General features: G+C 42.0%; 1 protein-coding gene across 1 annotated transcript in view; it reads left to right on the top strand.

Annotated features, from left to right (window-relative positions):
• Positions 1 to 23,951, top strand: part of drd3 (dopamine receptor D3) — a 30,874-nt gene extending 6,923 nt beyond the window's left edge. Inside the window, exons 3-7 of the mRNA XM_024147475.2 lie at positions 9,958 to 10,094; positions 13,596 to 13,792; positions 17,336 to 17,401; positions 19,358 to 19,742; positions 23,627 to 23,951. Coding sequence (XP_024003243.1) covers positions 9,958 to 10,094; positions 13,596 to 13,792; positions 17,336 to 17,401; positions 19,358 to 19,742; positions 23,627 to 23,823 — 982 coding nt within the window. The 3' untranslated portion in view covers positions 23,824 to 23,951. The remainder of the gene's footprint in view (positions 1 to 9,957; positions 10,095 to 13,595; positions 13,793 to 17,335; positions 17,402 to 19,357; positions 19,743 to 23,626) is intronic.
• Positions 23,952 to 27,686: the final 3,735 nt, after the last annotated feature.

Below are 27,686 nucleotides of genomic sequence, written 5' to 3'. Positions count from 1 at the left end.
TATAATGTTGTAAACTACTTCCCATGTTTACTGTTGATGTGCATGTACATTATTTATTTGCTTAGTTTTCCAGTTCATGTATAAGTTAATATTTAATAGCTCTTTGGGTGTTGAACCCAAACGACCATTGGGCACAACGTGCTTTTAACCATCAAAGAAATAGGAACACAGGGGGCAGAACACTGTGTGTGTGTGGAGAGTGAAAGCGTATTGTTATTCTCTGTATATGTGCATCTTTATACTGAAAATCACTAATTAGCAGGTTACCCTGACAGGTGATTCATTAAGCCCTTCACCTGGGTGTGAAGTGTGTGTGTGTGTGTGTGTGTGTGTGTGTGTGTGTGTGTGTGTGTGTGTGTGTGTGTGTGTGTGTGTGTGWGAGAGAGAGAGAGAGAGAGAGAGAGAGAGAGAGAGAGAGAGAGAGAGAGAGAGAMATGATCTGTTTAAAGGTCCAGTTTACAGCATGTGTGTTACACTGTACGGATGCAATTACATTAGCTGTCCCAATGATGTATCACTGCTCTCCCAAGCAGACATCACATCTGTATTATTATCATCTATGTTTTCCAGAAACACCTGGGGCATATATGTTTTTGATAGTGCTTTCACCAATATGGTCCCGCTTTAAATGACGTGCAGCTTATAAAAGCTTCATAAAGCCTTCATAAAGCCTTCATAAACACTACGTAAATGTGTCCGAAACATCTATAAGCTTATGTCATGCTCTATAAAGGGTTTATAAATGTGGCATAACTGTGTGACATAACCACCAATGTCAAATGTGACATAACCCACTATGTAAAATATGACATAAACTTGAGCTTAATAAAAGGGTGGCATAAGCACTGTTTAATAAAGTCTTTATAAAGCATATTTAATTGAGGCTTCACAAAGCATTTATAACCTTGTCATGCATCTAGGTAGAGCATTGCAACACCAGGATAGTGGACCACCCATACGTATAAATGTATGCACGCATGGCTGTAAGTCGCTTTGCATGAAAGCGTCTGCTAAATGGCATATATTATTTTAGATTATATTATTCGAAAACATTTCTAGGATGGCCCAACCTCTTTCCCTCTTGAGTGCATAGACAATTTTGGACCTGACCTCAACTTGACCCAAAATGCTGTGCTGTGTGATGACACACGCTCTAAAGTGCAGTCATGGGCCTTTTAAAATCTGTTTTTATTTTTAGACAATTTGTTTTTTTCTCCCCAAATTCTGTTTTCTCTATTTAATTTTTTCCAAGTTTCGGATTTCCACCCATTTTGTTTCTCGTTTCCCACCAGTTTTTTTCACACGTTTTTAATAGAAAAACAACTCAATTGGATTTTCTGTGTTCACAGCAATGCATAAAACACATCAGGGGATAACTTTTGAGGTCTGGGAAAAAATCTAAGAAACTTTTGAGAGTAGATACCCTTTCATTCATGTGGTGTTTCTGTAGAGCAGTAAGCTCACGTGATGCAGTTTGCAACTCAAATGCCCACTTGTGCTGCCACTGGACAGCGAAAAACAACAACTTTATTTATTGTAATTTAAATTAGTTTGTTGTAGTTAAGTGTTGAGTTAGATTACATAAATCAAATCAAATGTTATATTTGATAAATAGATCGCTACCATAGCTACCTCAATCGTTATTTCAAATAATTTGTGCCTAAATAGCAATTTCTAGCTGATGTTAGCAGCATAAGCTAGCTAGTTAGCTATACCAATACAACATTTAGCTCGCTAGCAGGCTCAGCTAAATACAAATCTCCCTAGATACAGCCACGTCTCATAGTCAAGTCATTAGATTTGTAAATTAAAGAGGAATATAATAATACGAATCAAATTAAGTTTCCCATCTCCTCATTTAGAGTATTTATTGTGCATCACAGAAATGCCCTTACCCAGATGGTGAGACAAATGCATTTCCTAACAGACCTGCTACCTTTACCCAGATGGTGAGACAAATGCATTTCCTAACAGACCTGCTACCTTTAACCCAGATGATGGCTGACGACAAAACTGCATGCCTTGAACTAGACCTGCTCGTACCTTTAACCAGATGTGGTCGACACATAAGCATTTCCTAACAGACCTGCTACCTTACCCAGATGGATGGTGACAAATGCATTTCCTAACAGACCTGCTAACCAGATGGTGGGACAAAGGCATTCCTAACAGAACCTGCTACTACCAGATGTGGGTGACAAAAGCATTTCCCTACAGACCTGCTTACCGGGGGTTACCCAGCCAGTGAACAAACTGCATGTTCCTAACAGCGACTGCCTACTTCGACACAGAGATGTGAGACAAATGCATGTCACTAAGCACGACTGCTACCTTATACCCAGATATGTCGGACACAATGCATTTCCCCTCCTAACGAGACTGCTACATTTACCCACCAGAAGAGTGAGACAAATGCATTTTCTACCAGGACTGCTCACGTTACAGATGCGTGAGACAAATGCATTTTCCTAACAGACCTGCTACCTTTACCCAGATGGTGAGACAAATGCATTTCCTAACAGACCTGCTACCTTTACCCAGATGGTGAGACAAATGCATTTCCTAACAGACCATCTAACTTTCTTTGTTGTTAGGTTGGAACCAACATGCAGTACCTCCAGCAGAGGCAAGAACCATTTGTCCGCCAGCTCAGGAACAAGATACACTATTCACTGCCCTGTGTAATGTTTAGTAATTGCATTGCTGGACTTTTTTAAACAATGTATTTGCATTGTWWTAAAAATGTAAAAATAAGAAGAAATGTATGGTTTAAACTTGTCTTTAATGTTTATTTGTTTTAGCTGTTAGTGATAATTCCCTAGGTGTTAATACATTTAGCCTTTATGTATGTGTTATGAATGAACGAAGGTCTGAATTTATAATAAGTACAGCGTCAAATGATATAAGGCATTTATGAATGTGTTATAAATTATCAAAGCAGTCTGACTTTAAAGTAAGTACAGCGMCATGCAATGTAGAGTCTTTATAGATGTGTTATGAATAGGAATGTGGCGGTCACAAAATTCCATCAGCCGGTGATTGTCAAGCAAATAACTGTCGTTCTCATGGTAATTGACCATTAATTAACATAAAGAATAGCATACTCTGAGTTGTCCTTATGTTAGGTCCTGATCTTGCTATGCCATATGGCTGTGGGCTACACTAGTTCATTTAGCAGACAAGATGTGCTTAGAATTCCAGGGCATTATTTTATATTATGAATAATAGAATTGAACAAAGCTGAATAAAATAGAAAGGATATTTTCTCCAAACGATTTGGAGTGCGAACATGCAGCTATTCTGTGTTGGTCGGTTAACAAAGAAATAGGTACTCCTATATGCTTAATTTAGAGTTGTTAATATAACTTTAGTTGTTCTACAAATGTTGGACTATACGTTTTGATGTTAGGCTGCATGATGCGACTCTAATGATGATTTGAAAAAAGTTGCTTGAAAGACATTTTTGTGCAGGCTGTACACACTATATCCTTCACTCATTCACAATTTGACAAGCACTTGATAATGTCTAGAATTTCACGGCGGCATCCCCTTTGTGTGGCCATAATGCACCCTTAAAAAACATGCCTTTTGCGGCCAGTGGCCATTYTGCCCTTCTCCATGCGCTCCGAAGTACCTCTCACTCACATGGCTCTCCATCAGTGATCGGGTGTTTCTCACAGGCTACAAGTGAAGACAGACATTGGGGACGCAACTGCGCTTGACCTTATCCAATTCCGAGGTGCATATTGAAGATATTGGAAGAACTGTTCACATTTACTTTTCGTCAGCCAACATGATGAGTAGGCGTAACGAACAGCAAAAGCACTAGCCTATGTCAATCTACTATCCCCCATAGTACAAAAGTCAACCTATTCTATTCTGTGCGAGAAATAAATATTCCAAAGTGATCGCAAATGCAATTATGCATGTAATATTTTTATTATAAAGGTGCATTTGTATGGTGAAAATTGTCTTCCCCAACCTTGAAATGTAGGCGCTGCTTATGTATGCCAGTTAGGTGCTTAATTTTGAGAAGTTATTTGGCCACTTTAGTTGTGATACAAACCTTATCAAAACATATAGGCCTACAATGAGGCGTGCAACTATGATTAGAAAAAGTTGCCAAAAAAAGGAATTCTTATGCTGGGCATCATTCACAGCTGATAATATATAATTCACAAYTGATAGGCTAATATTGTCACCCATCAGACTATTTTTGATTTAATCTTCTCTTTACATATACTAAATAATATATGTGTGAAATTTGTTTTGATTTAATATGGACCATTATCATGCACCTGTATCAAAATAGGGGCAGTGGGAAAAAAACACATGTCATCTATGCACTTAAATAGCAAATGGAGGAAGCTTTTCCCGTGGTTAATTTGCATGCCAGCCAGGTAGGCTATACTCCTGTTGTAAATATAAACAATGTGCTTAATATTAGGAAAGTTGAGAAATAAATATTGTAGGCCTATATGATGGGATCCTCCTATTTTTAGTAGAGGCCATCACTCTGTTTACTCGCGCTGTTGCATAGCCTATAGAAATGTTGCGCAACATCAGCTCATGGGCTCTCATGAAGTGCTTGATCAGATGTTCAATTACATTTGCATTGATGTCAGAGTGATTAGAGGGACAATAGAGTGCTGAGTACCAGGCAGTTAGCAAGTTTGGTAGGCTACTAATGACCAGCAGCAGCATCAGAGCTTGGAGAAGCCTAATTACGTGACTGAACGGTCACATGGAAATGAACTGCCTTCATGACTCGTGACCGCCTGGTGTGGCGGTAATACGGCCACCACAACAGCCCTAGTTATGGATGACCGAAGGTGTCTCACTTCAAACAAAGTACTACAGGATAATGTATAAAGTGTCAATAAATAGTCAGAGACCTGACTGGGTCCGGCACCCCACGGTATGGCTTGTTATATTGTTGTATCAGAGACCTGACTGGGTCCAGCACCCCACGGTATGGCTTGTTATATTGTTGTATCAGAGACCTGACTGGGCAGCCACACCACGGTATGGCTTGTTATATTGTGTAATGCAGAGACCTGACGGGTCCAGCACCCCACGGTTAATGGCTTGATTATATTGTTTATTCAGAGACGCTGACTGGGTCCAGCACCCCAGAGTGGCCTTGTTACTATTGTTGTTCCAAGAGACCTTGACTGGGTCAGCGTACTCCACGGTAATGGCTCGTAATATGCTCACCACTGGTCAGCTCCCAGGTATGGCTTGTTATATTGTTTGTATAGAAGACCTGACTGGGTCCAGCACCCCACGGTATGGCTCGTTATGCCCAGCGCCCCACGGTATGGCTCGTTATATTGTTGTGTATGTGTACTGAGGAACATGTAAATAAAGACACTTTTAATTTCCTTAGGTTGGGGTCTTTCATCAAGGTAAGTGTATCCATTCAAAGTTGGCCTTAGTGGGAGTGACCATATAATTATATGGGAGTGACCTTACTGAGTAAAGTATTTGTCATCAGGCTATGTCCTTTGCTAGCAAAAATATTCCCCCTTGTCCTCGCTAGTAAATGTTTCCATTTTTTTTACCCTTATTTTACCAGGTAAGTTGACTGATAACACATTCTCATTTACAACAACGACCTGGGGAATATTTACAGGGGAAGAGTTAACACAGCCACAAAGTCATAATTATGGCTAAACCCCACCCATTTCCACAATTTATCTTCTTAAAATGCTATTTAAAGCTGACCTTAACCTTAACCACAATGATAACATTATGCCTAATCCTAACCTTAAATTAAGACCAATAAAAAAAGATTTTTTTATTTTTTATGATATAGCCAATTTTGAATTTGTGGCTGCGCTATCTAGTGGAAACCATTCCCCTTGGCCTCAAGGGAGAAAAAGACAACAGGTCCTACCTTCCAGCTAGCTAATTAGCAAAGGACATAGCTAGCAAGCTAAATTCTCCACCAAGAAGAAGAAAGACTACACCTTTCAAATCTGTGGTCGATGTGTGTTGCGTTTGTGTGGAATACTATCCCAATGAGAGTTACAAACACAATGTCTTTATTGCCAAGACTCATTGGGGAAGGTGTTTTGGGATATTAAGGTTATGATTAGGTAAGTGTTATGATTATGGTTAAGGTTAGGGTAAGGGCAGGGGTTAAATCAAATCAAATTTAAATGGTCACATACACATATTTAGCAGATGTTATTGCGGGTGTAGCGAAATGCTTGTGTTCCTAGCTCCAACAGTGCAGTAGTATCTAAACATTATTCACAACAATACATACATCTAAAAGTAAAATTATGAAATTATGAAATATATAAATATTACATTGAGCAATGTTTGAGTGGCATTGACTAAAATACAGTAGAATATGATATAGTATATACATATGAGATGAGTAAAGCAGTATGTAATCATTATTTAAACATTATTAAAGTGTCTAGTGATTTCATATTTATGTATATAGGGCATCAGCTTCTAAGGTGCAGGGTTGTGTAACCGGGTGGAACGCAGCTAGTGATGGCTATTTAACAGTCTAATGGCCTTACGATAGAAGCTGTTTTTCAGTCTCTTGGTCCCAGCTTTGATGCATCTGTACTGACCTCGCCTTCTGGATGATAGCGGGGTGAACAGGCAGTGGCTCGGGTGGTTGATGTCCTTGATGATCTTTTTGGCCTTCCTGTGATATCGGGTGCTGTAGGTGTCCTGGAGGTGGCTCCCCTAAACCCTTAGGGTTAGGGTTAGGGTTAGGGTTTAGGGAAGGGACGTACCAAGGATCCCAGATAGCACAACAGAAAAACGATTAGGGGTAATGTGAATAACGTGACTTCACTAAACCATTAGAACGTTTCTGCAACTAACTCCCCCTAACAAGCAATGTTTGAAATATGCTCTACCCTCTTGTGGCTTTGAGTCAGTGACTCTTATCACGGAGCACGTCTATATCATATTCAACATAGTGGGTATGTCACATTTGACATGGGTGATTATGTCACACAGTTATGCCACATTTATGAACACTTTATAAATCATGACATATGGTTATAGATGCTTTGTAACACATTTATGTAGTACTTATGACGGCATTATGAAGGATCTATGAAGCCTTTATAAGCTGAATGTTATTTAAAGCGGGACCCAAAACACATAAATGCAGTGGTATTACGCTACATTTGCAGTAAATTAAGTACATTCATAATGTCCTATAGTTTATGCAGTTTGTTACAGTTATTGCCGATTGCTAACACACTGAAGGTGAATGCTTAGACAAAAGCATCAAAACCTTACYTTTTGTAACCATGCCTTAAACAAAGGCACCAAAAGTACAAACACATTTTCTGCTTTCCACTTTGTTTGCAATTCTGCAACACACTTTGCACTTTGTTTACACTTTGTTTACAATTCTGCAAAACACTTGCAAAACACTACACACTGTTTCTTACATTAGACACTTCGATCAAGAATGAAATCTCTTGCAATCATTGGAAAACACTTCTATTCAAAATGCTAAACATACCTGAAATTGGCAACACCCACACACACACACACACACACACACACACATGAAAACATTTATACAGTAATTGAACACCAATTAGTCTGAGCCTTAGCACTACAAATAGACCTCCGGTAAGCTCACCTCTTTTGTGAGAACTTTCCAAACGTGGAGGCAGTGAAAGCGAGAGGAAGAGAGAGAGGAGTAGGAGGAGGACAAGAACAAAGAAGGGGACCAGGCAATAGACGTAGACATATTTCCGATGACATTAGGGCCACTTTGGTGGACCATGTCATAAATCATGGCCTGACGATGAAGGAGGCTGGGCAGAGAGTTCAGCCCAACCTGAAACACTACAAAGTAGCATCCATAATACGGACATTTAGACTGGAGAACAGGTATGTCTTCAACTTTCTACACTAGACAGTACGTATGTAATCGTTGCACATCATTCTGCATCACAGTACAATACAATGTATGTCCTACAATATTAGGTCTATGCTCCCCAGTGAACAAGGCACCTGCCTTGCCTGTAGCTTGTAGTTTTGACTGAATGTGTCTGACCCATCCCATCCCCATCCTTGTGTGAAAATGTAGACATTGTAGTACTGTGTTTTGAGTTACACCATATTCACGGGACAGTGTATACATTTTCTGTTACAGAGAGTCCTGGACTTTGATGCAGCTGCACAGCCTCATGAGTTCATTTTCACTGATTAAGATGGATTCAATCCAGCTAAAACCAGGCGCCGGGGCCGAACTGTTATAGGACAAAGAGCCGTTGTGAATGTCCCTGGGCAGCGTGGGGGAAATATCACCTTGTGTGCCGCCATTAGTCTGCAAGGAGTTCTCCATCACCACGCCACCCTGGGTCCCTACAATACAGCAACACATAATCATATTTCTGGAAGCACTACATAATGCAGCTGTACAGGACGGACCAGAGCAGCCCAGGTTTGTGGTCATCTGGGATAATGTTGGTTTCCACCGGGCTGCTCTGGTCAGGGACTGGTTCACCAACCACAATAACTTCACAGTTGTATACTTGCTCCCCATTTCTCAATCCGATTGAGGAATTATTTTCGGCTTGGAGTTGGAAAGTGTATGACCGCCAACCACATGCACGCCTGCCTCTTCTGCAAGCAACGGAGGAGGCATGCGGAGACATTGAGGTGGGGTCAGTCCAGGGTTGGATATGGGGCAAGGCAATATTTTCCCTGTTGCCCAGCCAGGGTTGACATTGCTTGTGATGTGGATGAGGTAATGTGGCCAGACCCTAACAGAAGGCGGGATCCATAAACCATCCACCCCATCCCTTACAATAATATGTTTTGTTTACCATTGCACTGTAATTTTACGGTAATAATTATTGTTTCCGTGAGTTTACAGTAACATATTGTATTGATTACTGTACTGTACTGAAATGTGAGTAGATGTACTGGACAATCTTTCACAGAAGCCTGTATGAGAAAATAAAAAAGGTATACAAAGTACTAAAGACAGCAGTGTTTTGTATAGAGTACATCAGTGTGTTGCTGCTTTGAAAGAGTAATTTAAATGGTGCATGTGTGTATCATTTTGTTGCAAAAATGCCATTTTGAAAAAGGATTGTTAGGTTTTGATTGCAGAGTTTCATTTTGCCATAGAAATTAGATGTTTATCTCCAAGTGTTGTGTCTTATTTGGCTTGTGTGTAGAGTTTTGACACAATGAGCCAAATTCCGCAACAAGTGTGTAAGCAATCGCAAAAAAATGTAATACAATATATTAGGATAAATATATCAAAATAGATAGAAAGTGTTCTGAAGTGATCTGAAGTGTTCCGAAGTGTTCCGAAGTGTTGCCGAAGACTGTTTTCTGAAGTGATCTGCCGTGTTCTGAAGTGATCTGAAGTGTTCTGAAGTGATCTGCCGTGTTCTGAAGTGTTCTGAAGTGATCTGAAGTGATCTGCCGTGTTCTGAAGTGATCTGAAGTGTTCTGAAGTCATTGCAGGCATTCTCAACGCTGTGCGTTACAGGGAAGACATCCTCCTCCCTCATGTGGTACCATTCCTGCAGGCTCATCCTGACATAACCCTCCAGCATGACAATGCCACCAGCCATTACGCATTCTTGGCATACAACACAAGGTTTATGAATTTTATCAAAGCTTTCCTGGCCTTATTGCTGAATTGCCAAATTGACTAATTGTGAAACAATTTCAATATAGAAGCGCTTCATTTGCTGTTCCATTGTGGAACTTGATATCACACTCATTGGAATTTCATTTGCTTCTTTCTCTTTCTGTTAACTTCTAATTTTTAACCTACACATTTTCTCTCTCTCTCTCGTCACAGATCAGTATAACCTGACTGATCAATTTCCAGGGTTAGTTAGCATAACCAGTCTGTTTGTGGTGACTGATCCATTTCCAGGGATATGGTTAGGGTTAGTTAGTTAGTATAACCCGTTTGTCTGTGTGATCCATCTCCAGGTACACAGCGGTGGTGATGCCTGTCCTCTACAACACCACACACAGCTCCAGGAAGCGTGTCTCGGTCATGATCGCGACAGTGTGGATCCTGGCCTTTGCTGTATCCTGCCCCCTGCTGTTCGGATTTAACACATCAGGTGAGACACGTGAGTACAGGTGAGACACACCCACACCCCCTCGCACCTACACAGTTTGAAATGAACCACTATCCAGTGAGCCCCTATACCCCTGGAAAACTGCCTCCCTAGCCAGTGAGTCAGTTCTTGATTGTAGTGAATGATCTCTATTACTCAGTGTGTGTTGTTTCTCTCCATATGTCAATTAAGTCCAGGCTTTTTCAGAAATTCACCAATTTGTTCACACCAATGTTAGGTCTATGGGGTAATCTATCAGTCTCATTATAATAAACCATATTAAAATCCCCACCAACTATAATCTGACTGGATGGATATTTTCTCAGAAGAAGTAAGTCAGTTGGAGGACTAGAACAGTATCCATACACATTACACAACACAAATAATCGGTCCATGTGGTTGATGACCGCTACTAGCCAATGTCCATTAGTGTCCATCTGAGTAAACAAAAATGTCCCTTTGAAATTGTGTGCTAGAATTGCAACCCCAGCTGCATGATTAGTCCCGTGGACAAGAAAATGTCACTACCCCACTGATTTTTATTAATCTATATTTTGTATTCGTATTTTTTTTTAGGTACAATTTATAAATAATTATTAAACTGCATTGTTGGTTAAGGTCTTGTAAGTAAGCATTTCACTGTAAGATATACACCTGTCGTATTCAGCGCATGTGACACATTTGATTTGATTGCATTTTCCCCAAAATTATAGTCCTCTTTGCATGAATGTGTTTCTTGAACGAATATAAGATCTGCGTTGCAGTCCTTAAAAAAAAAGAAGTTTTCCTCTTCAACCGGTTTCGTATCCCCCTGGCATTGAATGACATAAACTTCATGTCCATATATACAAAATAGAAAGGAAAATCCTATGCTATCTGAACTCTCCCCTCTATAAAAAGTTGCTTCATATACAATACCAGTCAAAAGTTTGGACACACCTACTCATTCAAGGGTTTTTCCTTAATATTACTATTTTCTACATTGTAGAATAATCTTGAAGACATCACAACTATGAAATAACACATATGTAATCATGTAGTAACCAAAAAAGTGTTAAACAAATCTAAATATATTTTATATTTGAGATTCTTCAAAGTAGCCACTCTTTGCCTTGATGACAGCTTTGCACACTATTGGCATTCTCTCAATCATTTTCATGAGGTGGTCACCTGGAATGCATTTAATTTAACAGATGTGCCTTATTAAAAGTTAATTTGTGTAATTTCTTTCTTTCTTAATGCGTTTGAGCCAATCAGTTGTGTTGTGATTAGGTAGGGGTGGTATACAGAATATAGCCCTATTTGGTAAAAGATCAAGTCCATATTATGGCAAGAACAGCACAAATAAGCAAAGAGAAACGACTGTCACGATCGTCATAATAACTGGACCAAAGCGCAGCGTGACCTGGGTTCCACATCTTTTATTACTATGTGAAACTCAAAGCAAAACAATAAACGAACAAACGAAATGTGAAGAAAATGCAGTGCTCACAGGCACTACACAAAAACAAGATCCCACAAAGCACAAAGGGGAAATGGCTGCCTAAATATGATCCCCAATCAGAGACAACGATAAACAGCTGCCTCTGATTGGGAACCATACCAGGCCAACATAGAAATATAATTACCTAGATGACCCACCCTAGTCATACCCCGACCTAACCAACATAGAGAATAAAAAGCTCTCTATGGTCAGGGCGTGACAACGACAATACATCATTACTTGAAGATAAGGTCAGTCAATTCGGAAAATGTCAAGAACTTTGAAAGTTTCTTCAAGTTCAGTCGCAAAAACCATCAAGCGCCATGATGAAACTGGCTCTCATGAGGATCGCCACAGGAATGGAAGACCCAGAGTTACCTCTGCTGCAGAGGATAAATTCATTAGTTAACTGCACCTCAGATTGCAGCCCAAATAAATGCTTCACAGAGTTCAAGTAACAGACACATCTCAACATCAACTGTTCAGAGGAGACTGCATGAATCAGGCGTTCATGATCGAATTGCTGCAAAGAAACCACAACTAAAGGACACCAATAATAAGAAGAGACTTGCTTGGGCCAAGAAACATGAGCAATGGACTTTAGACCACTGGAAATCTGTCCTTCGTTCTGATGAGTATACATTTGCGATTTTTGGTTCCAACAGCCGTGTCTTTGTGAGACGCAGAGTAGGTGAACAGATAATCTCTGCATGTGTGGTTCGCACCGTGAAGCTTGGAGGAGGAGGTATGATGGTGTGGGGGTGCTTTGCTGGTGGCACTGTCAGTGATTTATTTAGAATTCAAGGCACACAACCAGCATGGCTACCACGGCATTCTGCAGCGATACGCCATCCCATCTGGTTTGTGCTTAGTGGGACTATCATTTGTTTTTCAACTGGACAATGACCCAACACACCTCCAGGCTGTGTAAGGGCTATTTGACCAAGATGGAGAGTGATGGAGTGCTGCATCAGATGACCTGGCCTCCACAATCACCTGACCTCAACCCAATTGAGATGATTTGGGATGAGTTGGACCGCAGAGTGAAGGAAAAACAGCCAACAAGTGCTCAGCATATTTGGGAACTCCTTCAAGACTGTTGGAAAAGCATTCCAGGTGAAGCTGGTTGAGAGAATGCCAAGAGTGTGCAAAGCTGTCATCAAGGCAAAGGGTGTTACTTTGAAGAATCTCAATTATAAAATATATTTTGACCTGTTTAATGGTTTTTAGGTTACTACATTATTCCATATGTGTTATTTTATAGTTTTGATGTCTTCACTATTATTCTATTATGTAGAAAATAGTCAAAATAAAGGAAAACCCTTGAATGAGTAGGTGTTCTAAACTTTTGATTGGTACTGTAGGTCCATTATCTTTTCTATATATTTTCTATTTGGATTAAGTTGTTTAAGTTAACACTGAAAGCTTTTCTCCATCCCTGTAACACTGGTATAAATGATTCAGGAGACACACGCAGGAATGGGTCATAGGTTTTTTTATTGTACCAAAATTACGGCGTGCCGTGTAAAGGCAAGGGAACGAAGACGAAACAAACACTATACAAAAACACAGGGTTGAAACCCAAACAAAAGAGCGAGAAGTACCTTGAATAAATAACACTAGCACAATGATTACCACACGGTACGAGATCCATAATCATCTGCGCAATCCACAAGGGCACTAAAGCCCAAAACACACAGCACAGGTACTCACACGCACCAACGGACATTGGAACAGTAATGTACAGCCCAATGGAAACCAAAGTGCACACTTATACAAGTACTAATCAGTGGGAAGTAGGGGACAGGTGTGCGTAATGAATGTTCCGGAGGGATCCGTGACAATCCCCAATTTGTATTTATTTTTATGAAACCTTGCTGCGACCCACAGGTGGGTCCCGACCCACAGCTTGGGAACCACTGGACTAGATGTTCAGCTCAGATCAGGTAGAGGCGTACTGTAAGTGTTTAGTAATTAGACCATGGTCGTGTTCTCCGAATGGTTGTTTTCTTCTTCCTCAGACGACCCGACGGTGTGCTCCATCTCCAACCCTGACTTTGTGATCTACTCGTCGGTGGTGTCCTTCTACCTGCCCTTCACTGTCACCCTGCTGGTGTACGTCCGCATCTACGTCTTCCTACGGAAAAGGAGGAAGAGGATCGCCTTCCGCCAGGCCAGAAGTGGAAAGGTCCAGCCAGGCTCGGCCCTGCCCTCAGTGGTGAGAACACATCCAAATGGTCCCACYGTGATAGTGCAAATGTACCTTGAAGTGAGTGCATACTCTCATACATCTGCACATAGGTGTGTAAGGATTTCCTTACAGAAGAGATGGCAATCTCAATGGGACTCACATAGATAAATGAATGAAAAAGCACTACACGCTCACATCAACATTGCACTCATGATTGGCCAATGTCACAAGTGGCATCTGTCATGTGACACAACCACAATGAAATGTCTACCAGCATCATACAGAGCGTGCACGGAAACAGAGGTCTTGGAGAGATCTGATGTAGAGAGGCGGTTATCCAGCTAGTCGTGGTTGCAGGAGGAGGGATGATGATATAACCACTCCATGGAGTTGTGGTGAGGTCCATGCTGCTCTCTAGGTGGCCCGGCTCCATATGATGTGTAGAAAGGAGCGTATCTGAGAGCTGGGAGAACAGTTCTACTCACTTGTCAGTTCAGGTTATACGATAATGTGGGATCTGAGGATCCGTGGGCTTGTTGGAGTTCCTTTGATCATTACATTCACGTTCAGGCAGGTTTCAGGGTCATTTCCATCACACTAGAGGTGACTAAGGTCATGCCCATAATGTGATGGTAGCAGGTGGAAGGAGAGTTTGTTACAGTCCGCTCTTTACCAACTTAGAAATCACAATGTCAAATAAATGGCAATTACATGGTAATTAGAAACTAATTACTGTTTTGTTTAATTGGGATTCATTAAAATAGGAGCCATTACATTGTATTTAGTTCCAAAGGGAGCCAATTGTTACCACATAATGTCTTAGTAAATACCAAGCAACACCATCTGGAGGGGAAGTCAAATAAAGAGAATTGAATCAGTGACATTGGGGCTGGTTATAAGATCAGACCCTTCATTTGAGCGGCGGGTTGCAGGATCATTTCCAGTCATTGAGCCCAGGTTTGATCATATCCATTACGGGATGTTTGTGTTGTCGGATCACGTCCCAGGAGACATCTGGGATGAGGGACTAACGGTGCTGTTTGGGAACGTTGGAACAGGATTTAGTTCCAGCTAACTGGAGAAAAWTGTGATATGGAGAGAAAAGCTTTCAATGCTGCCCTGATTTATTTTTATTTTGATATAAATGGAATGCAATTTTTTCTCCCCATCCAATTTCAATAGAGTCAATCAGAGATTGAGACAGCAGGCAAAGACGTTAAGAACTTGAGGAATCTGGTTTAAGGTGTTCGAGGGCCCTGTGCTACGTGGTTTAGTTAACAGCTACTATATTGACAGATGGATGGATTGGGGAATGGGTGCGAAGATAGATTTGTTTACCTTTTGAAGGATGAGTCAGGTTTGATATTTCCTCTCTGCCAATCCTCTCACCCTCCTTCTCTCCGTCCCGCCTCATGTGTGTTTAGGGACAGTTTGAAATTTACTGGGGTGGGGGGGGTGGGGTCCAAAATAGGGGAGGGTTGACTAACTTTTGTTTTGGTGAGGGTTGTGTATTGTTTCATTGGGCAAAGAGGATGGTAGTGCGTTTTTTTCCCCTCGTTAACATTCGCTCTTTTGCAGGTTTACTATATAATTTCTCCATATAGCCAAGTTTCCTCATCTGCTTGCATGCAACTCCACTACATTAAGGTGTTTTGGTACTTCCTTTATGCACTACGCTTTTCTGTGTGCTAACCTTTACTATACCACAGGTCAATATGTTCTAGCAGTCTGTCTATCCTGCCCTCTATCTACCATTCATAGTGACAATAGGAGTTGGTGGATCATTTGTCCAGATTTGCAATAGGCTAACTAGCAATCATACCACAGGTAAAAGCATTCAAAGCTGCATACATTTTCAATATGAATCCACAAGAACAAATAGGAATAGCTGATAGGCAGCGGAGAGGCCAGTTGCATCATTGCGCATGAAAGAACAGTGAAGACATGAGACACACAGCTGAAAAAGCTCCCCTATTGATCTTGTTTAGGGACAATACAATTCTCCTAACAAAACTAGCCTACAACACCACAATGCAATTAATAATTGCAATATTGTTTTTAAGTGAGTACAAAATTCTACTCTAGGCTGCAGTGAAAATACCTTATTTACATAAGTATTCAGACCCTTTGCTACGAGACTCGAAATTGAGCTCAGGTGCATCCTGTTTCCATGGATCATCCTTGAGATGTTTCTACAACTTGATTGGTGTCCACCAGTGTTAAATTCAATTGACTGGACATGATTTGGAAAGGCACACACCTGTCTATATAAGGTCCCACAGTTGACAGCGCATGTCAGAGCAAAAACCAAGCCATGAAGGAAGGAATTGTCCGTAGAGCTCCGAGACAGGATTGTGTCGAGGCACAGATCTGGGGAAGGGTACCAAAACATTTCTGCAGCATTGAAGGTCCCGAAGAACGCAGTGGCCTCCATCATTCTTAAATGGAAGAAGTTTGGAACCACCAAGACTCTTCCTAAAGCTGGCCGCCCAGTCAAACTGAGCAATCAGGGGAGAAAGGCCTCGGTCAGGGAGGTGACCAAGAACCCGATGGACACTCTGACAGAGCTCCAGAGTTCCTCTGTGGAGATGGGAGAACCTTCCAGAAGGACAACCATCTCTGCAGCACTCCACCAATCAGGCCTTTATGGTAGAGTAGCCAGACGGAAGCCACTCCTCAGTAAAAGGCACATGAAAGCCCACTAGGAGTTTGCCAAAAGGCACCTAAAGGACTCTCAGACCATGAGAAACAAGATTCTCTAGTCTGATGAAACCAAGATTGAACTCTTTGGCCTGAATGCCAAACGTCACGTCTGGAGGAAACCTGGCACCATTCCTACGGTGAAGCATGGTGGTGGCAGCATCATGCTGTGGTGATGTTTTTCAGTGGCAGGGACTGGGAGACTAGTCAGGATTGAGGGAAAGAGTAACAGAGCAAAGGAAAATGAGTTGCTGTTATTATTCTAAATATGACATCATAATTGTGATAATCTGATGTCCCCCTAGCTGATCATTGTCTGGCTCTGATCGTAGTGTAGAACTAATGAAACAGGCAGGGAGATTGAACTCATCCTTGGTGGTGGGCGAACCCTCAACCTCCTGGCACGTATCCCTTCGTGGCATCGACTATGCCACAAAAGCATGCTGCAGTGGCAAAGTCGATATCCACGACTATAAACACAGGGTCGCTAGGATTATTATTTGTGGTCGTAAACATTATTTAGAGTTAATTCTATGAGGGTACATTTCAAACTGTCCCTTACATGTTGAAAGATAAGTCAGTCATCATGTGTATCCCTCTCTCCATCCCCCTCTCGCTCCATGTCATCCCCCTCTCGCTCCATTCATCCCTCGCTCCCTTCATCCCCCTCTCGCTCCCTTCATCCCCTCTCGCTCCTTCATCCCCCTCTCGCTCCTTCATCCCCTCTCGCTCCCTTCATCCCCCTCTCGCGCCCTTCATCCCCTCTCGCTCCCTTCACCCCCTCTCGCTCCATTCATCCCCCTCTCGCTCCATTCATCCCCCTCTCGCTCCATTCATCCCCCTCTCGCTCCATTCATCCCTCTCTCCCAGGAGACGTGTCTGCAGGAGGAAACCCCCAAGGAGAAGAGAGACCTGTCTCCCATCAGGATCAAAGTGGTAAGAGTAGTGTGTATATGTGTGTGTGTGTGTGTGTGTATATGTGTGTGTCTGAGTGCGTGTGTGTGTGTATATCTGAGTCCATGCGTGTATGTCTTTATGCGGTCTGCGTGTAGGTTTTTGTTTATGTTGGAAAGTATGAGAGCGTAAAGTACACTTTTAGAAGTAAAGGAGCCTGGAAGAACCTTTTGGGGTTAAAAAAATTGCCACACAGGGAACCTTTCCAGTTCAAAAATGTTCCTCGAGGAACCTCTCTGAAAAGAGGAATCCCTGTTTAAAGGTTGAAACTGGAACCTTTTTGTGATGGGAGGGGTTCAATTTTTTARCTTTTTAATAATATATTGTAGAGGTGGCAGCCTATGAAAAGGCATGGCTTTCAAATAGTTATTTTTGGCCAAACGTTAGAGTAAATGTCATTCCTGTTCACCATGTTAAGTTTGTACATATTTTCCTTGAATATTTATGCATATTACGTATTCTAATATAATATTAATATTAACATTGCTGATTATATATAGTAATAAAGTGTTAACTATTCCAACTTTGGGATTTTAATAGATTATTGAAGAACTGAGGGTATGTTTACACAGGCAGCCCAATTCTGATTTTTWAAAATTGTCCTTTTGACCAACCAAAGGTGCAAATATGAACAATTGACTAGCAACGGTTCCTTTAGGAACTCCAGGGTTTCTTGAGTCACCACTAATACTAAAAGTGTATGTGAGATAGACAGCTTCGAGGCAGATAGATAGACAGCTTCGAGGCAGATAGATAGAGCAGCTTCGAGGCAGATAGATAGAAGCTTGAGCAGCTAGATAGAGACAGCTTCGAGGCAGATAATAGATAGACAGCTTCGAGGCAGATAGATAGACAGCTTCGAGGCACAGATAGAACAGACAGCTTCGAGGCAGTATGAGACAGCTTCGAGGCAGATAGAAGACAGCTTCGAGGCAGATAGAGACAGCTTCGAGGCAGTAGATAGAAAGCTTCGAGGCAGATAGATAGACCGCTCGAGGCAGATAGATCGACGCTTCGAGGCAGATAGACAGACAGCTTCGAGGCAGATAGATAAGACAGCTTCGAGGCAGATAGAGAGACAGCTTCGAGGCAGATAGATAGACAGCGTCGAGGCAGATAGATAGACAGCGTCGAGGCAGATAGATAGACAGCTTCGAGGCAGATAGACAGCGTCGAGGCAGATAGATAGACAGCGTCGAGGCAGATAGATAGACAGCTTCGAGGCAGATAGACAACCTGAGTTTTTGGATGGGTATTCAAGCTGCACTGTTGTTGGTTTAAACAGAATCTAAATAACTCACTGACTCTCAATGAATCAGGTGGCATATTCAGATATTCTTGGCAGTGAGTGTCTGTTCTCTTTTTTAGCATTGTGTGTGTGTGTGTCATTACTTTGTCTTAGCCCCAGGGCTGCGAGGGAGCTGAAAATCTGAATTATGAAGCTCCTCTCCTACTGCTTCTAAACTCAGATCCCAATCTTAAAGTTTTGCGCTTTATTTGTCACACCAGCTCGCGCATAATCCACAAATTACTTCAAAGATGGAGAAAATGACAAGCTTTAATTTCCTCCTGAGAACAGGGCTGCAAAGCTTGGCTTTTAGACGTGTGTTCAGACTGACAGGCAGAGACATGAGAAACAGGAAGGAAGGAGCAGTGAACTAGGAAGGGCCGGGGTCTCTGAAAGTAAGGGGTGGAGATCAGGGACAGACACGTGTAGAATCAGGAGTAAGTGTCAGGGAATCCTGTCACCTGGTGTCCCAGTTCTGAAAAAGTCCCTGATTAGAGGGGAAATATGAAAGCAAACAGTGTTGCAGACCTTAATCTGCATACCCCCATCCCCTCCCTCTGGAATCGGACAAGGGGTTGTTTTTGGACCAGATCAACAGTAGGGTCATTGGTCAGCATCTTCAGATATGACTGACTGTGTGTTCCTTCCAGGAGAGTGTGGAGCCGGCAGTGCCCCCTAAAACTCGCCTCCTGTCGGGGTGCCTGAGGTGTAAGCGTACCCGCACGGCCCCCGTGGAGAACACTCTGCTGCCCCCAGTGGACATCCAGAACTACTGCAGCATCAGCCACGCCTCCTGCGGCCACACCGAGCACGAGCAGGACCGCGCCGAAGAAGAGGAGTTGGCCAAAGAGAGAGCGCGTAGAACCGTGAGGAGGAGCTGTGAGGTCAAGGAGTTGTCCAATGGACGCATTCACACGGCCCTCCGCCCCGCCCCCTGCTCCCAGTCCCTGGCCGGCCAACAACAACAACAACATGGAATCAGGAGCATGCAGAACAGGGAGAAGAAGGCTACGCAGATGCTGGCCATTGTTCTTGGTAAGAAGTAGTACTTTCTCTATTAGAACTATCACCATGTGTATTATTCATTCATCTCTATGAACTCTACCACGTGATTTGATTGAGAACACATGGACCACATGGGGAAGAGTGGAAGAGAGAGGAGAGACACAGGAGTCAAATGGGTCAATCAGAAGCTGGGGATGATAGACTGTGAATACTGTTGTAGAATACTGGGGTTATGGACATGGGGGTCAGAGGTCAGAATCACTCTCCCTCCCAGATCTATTCCCGCCATTATAACAACATTTTACTCTGCAGAATAATAGAACAATGTCTCCAGAGCCGTACAATACCATTGTATTGCCTATGTAGGATATCAGTTACAACTCATTACCTTCACTGCTGGGTGCCTAGCACTAGTTTGTCTGCAGTTCTAGTGAGACTTTATTATGTCAGAACAAACCATGGTAAAGCTGAAATGTAAATTGGATGGGCGGATCTAAATATAGATATGTAAATTGCATGGATAGATCTAAAGATAGATATGTAAATAGGGTGGGTGGATCTAAAGATAGATGTCGACTCTGAGGTGAAACACCTGCAATAGCACCTTACCATTCTATTTTTCTTTCACACACACGCAAGCGCACACACACAGACACAAGGTATACACACCTGCACACACGCATGCACCGAACACACACAAACATACACACTGTAATGATTAGCGGATGTTGTTAGCCGCCATTGGTCCAGGCTGTTCATTGTGAGAGCTGGCATGTTGGCGAGTCCAAGCCCTACTGAGTGAGACTGAAGCTAATCAGAGGTGTCTGCTTAATTAGACAGAAGAGTCACGTACACACACCACACACACACAGAGAGCAGATGTCCTCAGCCTGACACTCCCTAGCTTCTCTGGCCTAGAGAGAATTGGATCGGTCAGCCATGTCACATGACTTGGACGACTTTGAACTGTGGGGGAGACACTTTCTGAATTCCAAATCGACACCTAGCCCACGGTATCTTCATTTGATCACTCTGTTGTCTGTGAGAATTTTTCTGCGTTGTCAAATGAGCCCGTGATTTACATAAATTCACTGAAACCCTGCAGTTCTTTCTCAATCGCTCGCTTAAATCGCTAAAGCACCAGACAGAATACATTTCCTACTACTAGGTCCTACTGTAGGTCCTACTACTGCGACATTCAAATGTACAGTATCTTAAATGCAGCCATACACATCAACAACCATTGTTTTATATAGCTTAAAGAGATTGAAGGGAATCTTAAGCACTTACAAATCCGTACGATATTGTATGAATTTGAATTCATAACACACAGGGCCTTCAGAAAGTATTCACACCTCTTGACTTTTTCCACATGTTGTTGTCTTACGGCCTGCATTTAACATTTATTAAATTGAGACTGTGTCACTGGGCTACACGCAATACCCCCTCATGTCAAAGTGGAATTGTGTTTTTAGAAATGTTTACAAATTCATTAAAAATGAAAAGCTGAAATGTCTTGAGTCAATAAGTATTCAACCCCTTTGATATGGCAAACCTAAATCATTTCAGGAGTAGAAATGGGCTTAACAAGGCACATAATAAATTGCATGAACTCTGTGTGCAATAATAGTGTTTCACGTGATTTTTGAATGACTACCTCYTCACTSTACCCCACACGTATAATTATCTGTAAGGTCCCTCTTTAAAGCAGTGAATTTCAAACACAGACATTGAATATCCAATTAGCATGTTGAAGTCAGTGGAGGCTGCTGAGGGCAGGACGGCTCATATTAATGGCTGGAAAGGAGCAAATGAAATGGCATCAAACACATGGAAACCATGGAAACCATGTGTTTGATGTATTTGATATCTTTCCACCTATTCTGCTCCAGTCATTACCACGAGCCTGTCCTCCCCAATTAAGGTGCCACCAACATCCTGAAGTTAAAGTTATTCATTTGGATGGTGTATCAATACACCTAATCACTACAAAGATACAGTTGTCCTTCCTAACTCAGTTGCCAGAGAGGAAGGAAACCACTCAAGGATTTCACAAGGCCAATGGTGACTTTAAAACAGTTACAGAGTCTAATGGCTGTGATAGGAGAAAACTGAGGATGGATCAACAACATTGTAGTTACTCCACAATACTAACCGAAATGACAAAGTGAAAAGAAGGAAGCTTGTACAGAATAAAAATATTCCAAAACATGCGTTCTGTTTGCAATAAGGCACTAAAGTAATAATGCAAAAAATGTGGCAAATGTATGTCCTTAATACAAAGCGTTATGTTTGGGCCAAATCCAATACATCACTGAGTACCACTTCATATTTTCAGGCATGGTTGTGGCTGCATCATGTTATAGATGTGCTTGTCATCGGCAAGGACTAGGCAGTTTTTTATGATAAAAAGAAACAGAATAGAGCTAAGCACAGGCAAAATCCTAAAAGGAAAACCTGGTTCAGTCTGCTTTCCAACAGACACTGGGATATGAATTCACCTTTCAGCAGGACAATAACCTGAAACACAGGCCAAATCTACATTGAATGTTCCTGAGTGGTCTAGTTACAGTTTTGACTTAAATTGGCTTGAAGATCTATGGCAATATTTAAAAAATGACTGTCTAGCAATGATTAACAACTAACTTGACGGAGCTTAAAGAATTTAAGGAATAATATTGTACAATCCAGGTGTGCAAAGCTCTTAGAGACTTACCCAGAAAGACTCACAGCGCTGAATCAATGCTAACGGTGATTCTAACATCTATTGACTCAGGGGTGTGAGTACTTATGTAAATTAGATATTTCTGTATTTCATTTTCATAAATTAGCAAAAATTTTAAAAACATGTTTTCACTTTGTCGCTATGGGGTAATGTGTGTAGATGGGTGAGATGTATTTTTATTTTATTTTTTTATCCGTTTTGAATTCAGGCTGTAACAACAAAATATGAAAGAAGTCGAGAGGTAAGAACACTTTCTGAATGCACTGTATAATTTTTTTGCAGGACTTGATACAGTATATCATATGAAATTGTTTACAATTTTCGGGGAGACGTTTTGGCTCGTGAGTGATCCTTTCAAAACTACTGGCAGAAATGATAGGAAACCTTTATAACGCATCTTTAATGACACAAGAGAGATATTGGTCTCTCCACTATGACGTACAAGTGTATCCGAAATGCAATTGGACTCTAAACAATAGCCTACTGTAGCCTATCAAAACTAGTTTCCCGTTAGAAATGATCACTTTTATGATAATAATCAAATCCTTCTGCTGCAGGATTATTTTACTCCTTCAACGAAACCGGTCAAATTAAGATCCTACGTCTGTACATAAAGTGTCTATGGGGGTATGGGTCTACTTGGAATTCTGTCAGTATGTTGAAGTTGCTGTGTGTTAACTTGCTGGAGGATGTTTGTATAGGAGCATAAGTTAAACCCATTAACCCTGTAGACCAGGCTTGCTCTCTGTGGCTGCTGTAGCGTGCATTAGCTGACCGTAAGGCTAATGTATACACCACACACTGTACAGGTTCATGAGGAATGAAGGTGTTTGAAGTCATAATTCTGACTCACTCTCTTTTACACTCCCTCTTTATCTCGCTTTCCGCTGTCTCGCTCGTTCTGTCCCCCCCCTCCTCATCTCCCTCCCCCCTCTCTCTCCATCCCTTCTCTCCCCCTTCTCTCTATCGCTCCATCCCCTTCCCTCCTCTCTCTCTCTCCATACCTTTCTCTCTCCGTCAATCATGCGCTCCCTCTTCCCATCCATATCTCCTCATCCCTCCCCTCTTTCTCTCATCCCTCTTGCTCTCCCTCCCCTCTCTCCCTTCCCTTTCTCTCTCTCCATCTCTCCCTCCCCTCTCTCCCCCCTTCCTTTTCTCTCTCTCCATCCCCCTTCCCTCCCTCTTCCAGGAGTGTTCCTGATCTGCTGGCTGCCGTTCTTCGTGACTCACATCCTGAACACCCACTGCAGGACGTGTCGTATTCCCCCGGAGCTCTACAGCGCCTTCACCTGGCTGGGCTATGTCAACAGCGCCCTTAACCCTGTCATCTACACCACCTTCAACATTGAGTTCAGACGCGCCTTCATCAAGATCCTCAGCTGCTGAGAACACCATGGTCCACCATGACCGGGTCATAGCCATGCTCCTGACCTGTACTGGACTGGACCTTGGGCCCGGCATACCTGAGTATGAATAAGATGCATGAGTCATGGCCTGAGCCTGACTGCATATTATCAGGGGCAATGACTCTCCTTCAATAAGATCATCTGCTGCTGAGAGGCCAATAGGTCCACCGTAACCATGTCATGCAAGGCTTATGACCTGTACTGGACCTTAGGCCCGGCACACCTGATGTGCACACCTGAGCATGGATAATGGATACTGTACCTGAGCCATGGATACATGAGCCATGACCCGTCCATCTTTAGGTTCAATGACTCGTCTTCATCTAAATCATCTCCAGCTGAGAGGACAGATCCATAAAGACCATGTCTGACCATGCTCTTCCACTGAACCTCTCAGCACACTATAGCACACCTGAGCAAGGACTTTCTGACGGTAACACAGGCCCTGCACACCTGAGCTGAACTACAGGTACCGTATCTGACTTGGCTGCTAGTTAGCTGGGCAAGGACCTGCTCTACCTGTGTTATACTGTACACAGTGGGCAGGAGACATGAAGGGAGGGTATGGGAGTTAAATTCAAACCATACAAATTACTGCTACAATACTGGTGATTCAGAGGTGGGGGAAATACTTTTATAGAGAAAAGAGGACAAATGCAACAAAGGAAATGGAGAGAAGTAGAGTTCCACACATCCATATGACACAATGTACAGCCATCAAAAGACACGAAACCCTTTCCCTGCTGCAGGGGTATTCAACCGGAGGTACTACAGGGGCTCCGCCACAATAAATACAAAATAAAGTGGAAGAAATACAATTTTTATTTAAATGTTGTTGTGACTATCCCTAGCAACAACAGATTAAACACTTTAATGACATACTTCTTCCACATTTTGTTGTGTTACAGCTTGAATTTAAAATGGATTCAATTTAGATTTTTTTTGTCAATGACCTACACACAATACCCCATAATGGCAAAGTGGAGTTATGTTTTTAGAAATTTGTACACATTAATAAAAAACGAAAATCTGAAATGTCTTGAGTCAATAGGTGTTCAAACCCTTTGTTATGGCAAGCCAAAATAAGTTCAGGAGTACAAATTTGCCTAACAAGGATTTTTGAATGACTACCTCATCTTTGTACCCCACACATACAATTGTCTGTAAGGTCCCTCAGCCGAGCAGTGAATTTCAAACACAGATTCAACCACAACAACCAGGGAGGTTTTCCAATACCTCGCAAAGAAGGGAACCTATTGGTAGATAGGTAAAAATAAAAAAAGCAGACACTGAATATCCATTTGAGCATGTTGAAGTTATTAATGACACTTTGGATGGTGTATCAATACACCCAGTCACTACACAGATACAGGCGTCCTTCCTAACTCAGTTGCCAGAGAGGAAGGAAACCGCTCAGGGATTTCACCATGAGGCCAATGGGGATTTTAAAACAGTTACATAGTTTAATGGCTCTGATAGGAGAAAACTGAGGATGGATCAACAACATTGTAGTTACTCCACAATGCTAACCTAAATGACAGAGGTTAAAGAAGGAAGTCTGTACACAATAAATATATTCCAAAACACGCATCCTGTTTGCAATAAGGCACTAAAGTAAAACTGAAAATGTGGCATAGAAATTAACTTTATGTCCTGAATACAAAGCGTTATGTTTGGGGCAAATCCAACCCAACACATCACTGTGTTGGGTTTAATGACACAAGAGAGATATTGGTCTCTCCACTATGACGTACAAGTGTATCCGAAATGCAATTGGACTCTAAACAATAGCTGTAATTTCTGGCATGGTGGCGGCTGCATCATGTTATGGGTATACTTGTCATCGGCAAGGACTAGAGGTTTTTTTAGGATAAAAATAAATGGAATAGAGCTAAGCACAGGCAAAATCCTGAACCTGATTCAGTCTGCTTTCCAACAGACACTGGGAGACAAATTCACCTTTCAGCAGGACAATAAACTATAACACAAGGTGAAATATGCACTGCTTACCAAGACAGGACAATGAAAGTTTCTAAGTGGCCTAGTTACAGTTTTGACTTAAATCGTCTTGAAAATCTATGGCAAGACTTGAAAATGGCTGTCTAGCAATGATCAACAACCAACTTCACAGACCTTGATTTTTTTAAAGAGTAATAATGTGAAAATATTGTACAATCCAGGTGTGCAAAGCTCTTAGAGACTTACCCAAAAAGCTGTAATCACTGCCAAAGGTGATTCTAACATGTATTGACTCAGGGGTGTGAGTATGTACACTACCGTTCAAAAGTTTGGGGTCACATAGAAATGTCCTTGTTTTTGTATGAAAAGCACATTTGTTGTCCATTCAAATAACATCACATTGATCAGAAATACAGTGTAGACATTGTTAATTTTGTAAATGACTATTGTAGCTGGAAACTGCAGATTTTTTATGGAATATCTACAGTCATGGCCAAAAGCTTTGAGAATGACACAAATATATTAATTTTCATAAAGTCTGCTGCCTCAGTGTCTTTAGATATTTTTTTCACATGTTACTATGGAATACTGAAGTATAATTACAAGCATTTCATAAGTGTCAAAGGCTTTTATTGACAATTACATTAAGTTGATGCAAAGAGTCAATATTTGCAGTGTTGACCCTTCTTTTTCAAGACCTCTGCAATCCGCCCTGGCATGCTGTCAATTAACTTCTGGGACACATCCTGACTGATGGCAGCCCATTCTTGCATAATCAATGCTTGGAGTTTGTGGGTTTTTGTTTGTCCGCCCGCCTCTTGAGGATTGACCACAAGTTCTCAATGGGATTAAGGTCTGGGGAGTTTCCTGGCCATGGACCCAAAATATCAATGTTTTGTTCCCCGAGCCACTTAGTTATCACTTTTGCCTTATGTCAAGGTGCTCCATCATGCTGGAAAAGGCATTGTTCTTCACCAAACTGTTCCTGGATGGTTGGGAGAAGTTGCTCTCGGAGAATGTGTTGGTACCATTCTTTATTCATGGCTGTGTTCTTAGGCAACATTGTGAGTGATCCCACTCCCTTGGCTGAGAAGCAACCCCACACATGAATGGTCTCAGGATGCTTTAATGTTGGCATGACACAGGACTGATGGTAGCGCTCACCTTGTCTTCTCCGGACAAGCTTTATTCTGGATACCCCAAACAATCGGAAAGGGGATTCATCAGAGAAAATGACTTTTCCCCAGTCCTCAGCAGTCCAATCCCTGTACTTTTTTCAGAATATCAGTCTGTCCCTGATGTTTTTCCTGGAGAGAAGTGGCTTCTTTGCTGCCCTTCTTGACACCAGGCCATCCTCCAGAAGTCTTCACACGTGCAGATGCACTCACACCTGCCTGCTGCCATTCCTGAGCAAGCTCTGTACTGGTGGTGCCCCGATCCCGCAGCTGAATCAACTTTAGGAGACGGTCCTGGCGCTTGCTGGACTTCCTTGGGCGCCCTGAAGCCTTCTTCACAACAATTGAACCGCTCTCCTTGAAGTTCTTCATGATCCGATAAATGGTTGATTTAGGTGCAATCTTACTGGCAGCAATATCCTTGCCTGTGAAGCCCTTTTTGTGCAAAGCAATGATGACAGCACATGTTTCCTTGCAGGTAACCATGTTTGACAGATGAAGAACAATGATTCCAAGCACCACCCTCCTTTTGAAGCTTCCAGTCTGTTATTCGAACTCAATCAGCATGACAGAGTGATCTCCAGCCTTGTCCTCGTCAACACTCACACCTGTGTTAACGAGAGAATCGCTGAAATGCAGGCAATTTTTTGGGGGGGAATTGCAATTAATTGCAATTCATCTGATCACTCTTCATAACATTCTGGAGTAT

This window comes from Salvelinus sp. IW2-2015, linkage group LG14, assembly GCF_002910315.2.
Source record: "Salvelinus sp. IW2-2015 linkage group LG14, ASM291031v2, whole genome shotgun sequence".
Taxonomy (NCBI): domain Eukaryota; kingdom Metazoa; phylum Chordata; class Actinopteri; order Salmoniformes; family Salmonidae; genus Salvelinus; species Salvelinus sp. IW2-2015.
The sequence above is the reverse complement of the archived record's forward strand: the minus strand, read 5'-3'. Positions and strand labels throughout refer to the sequence as shown.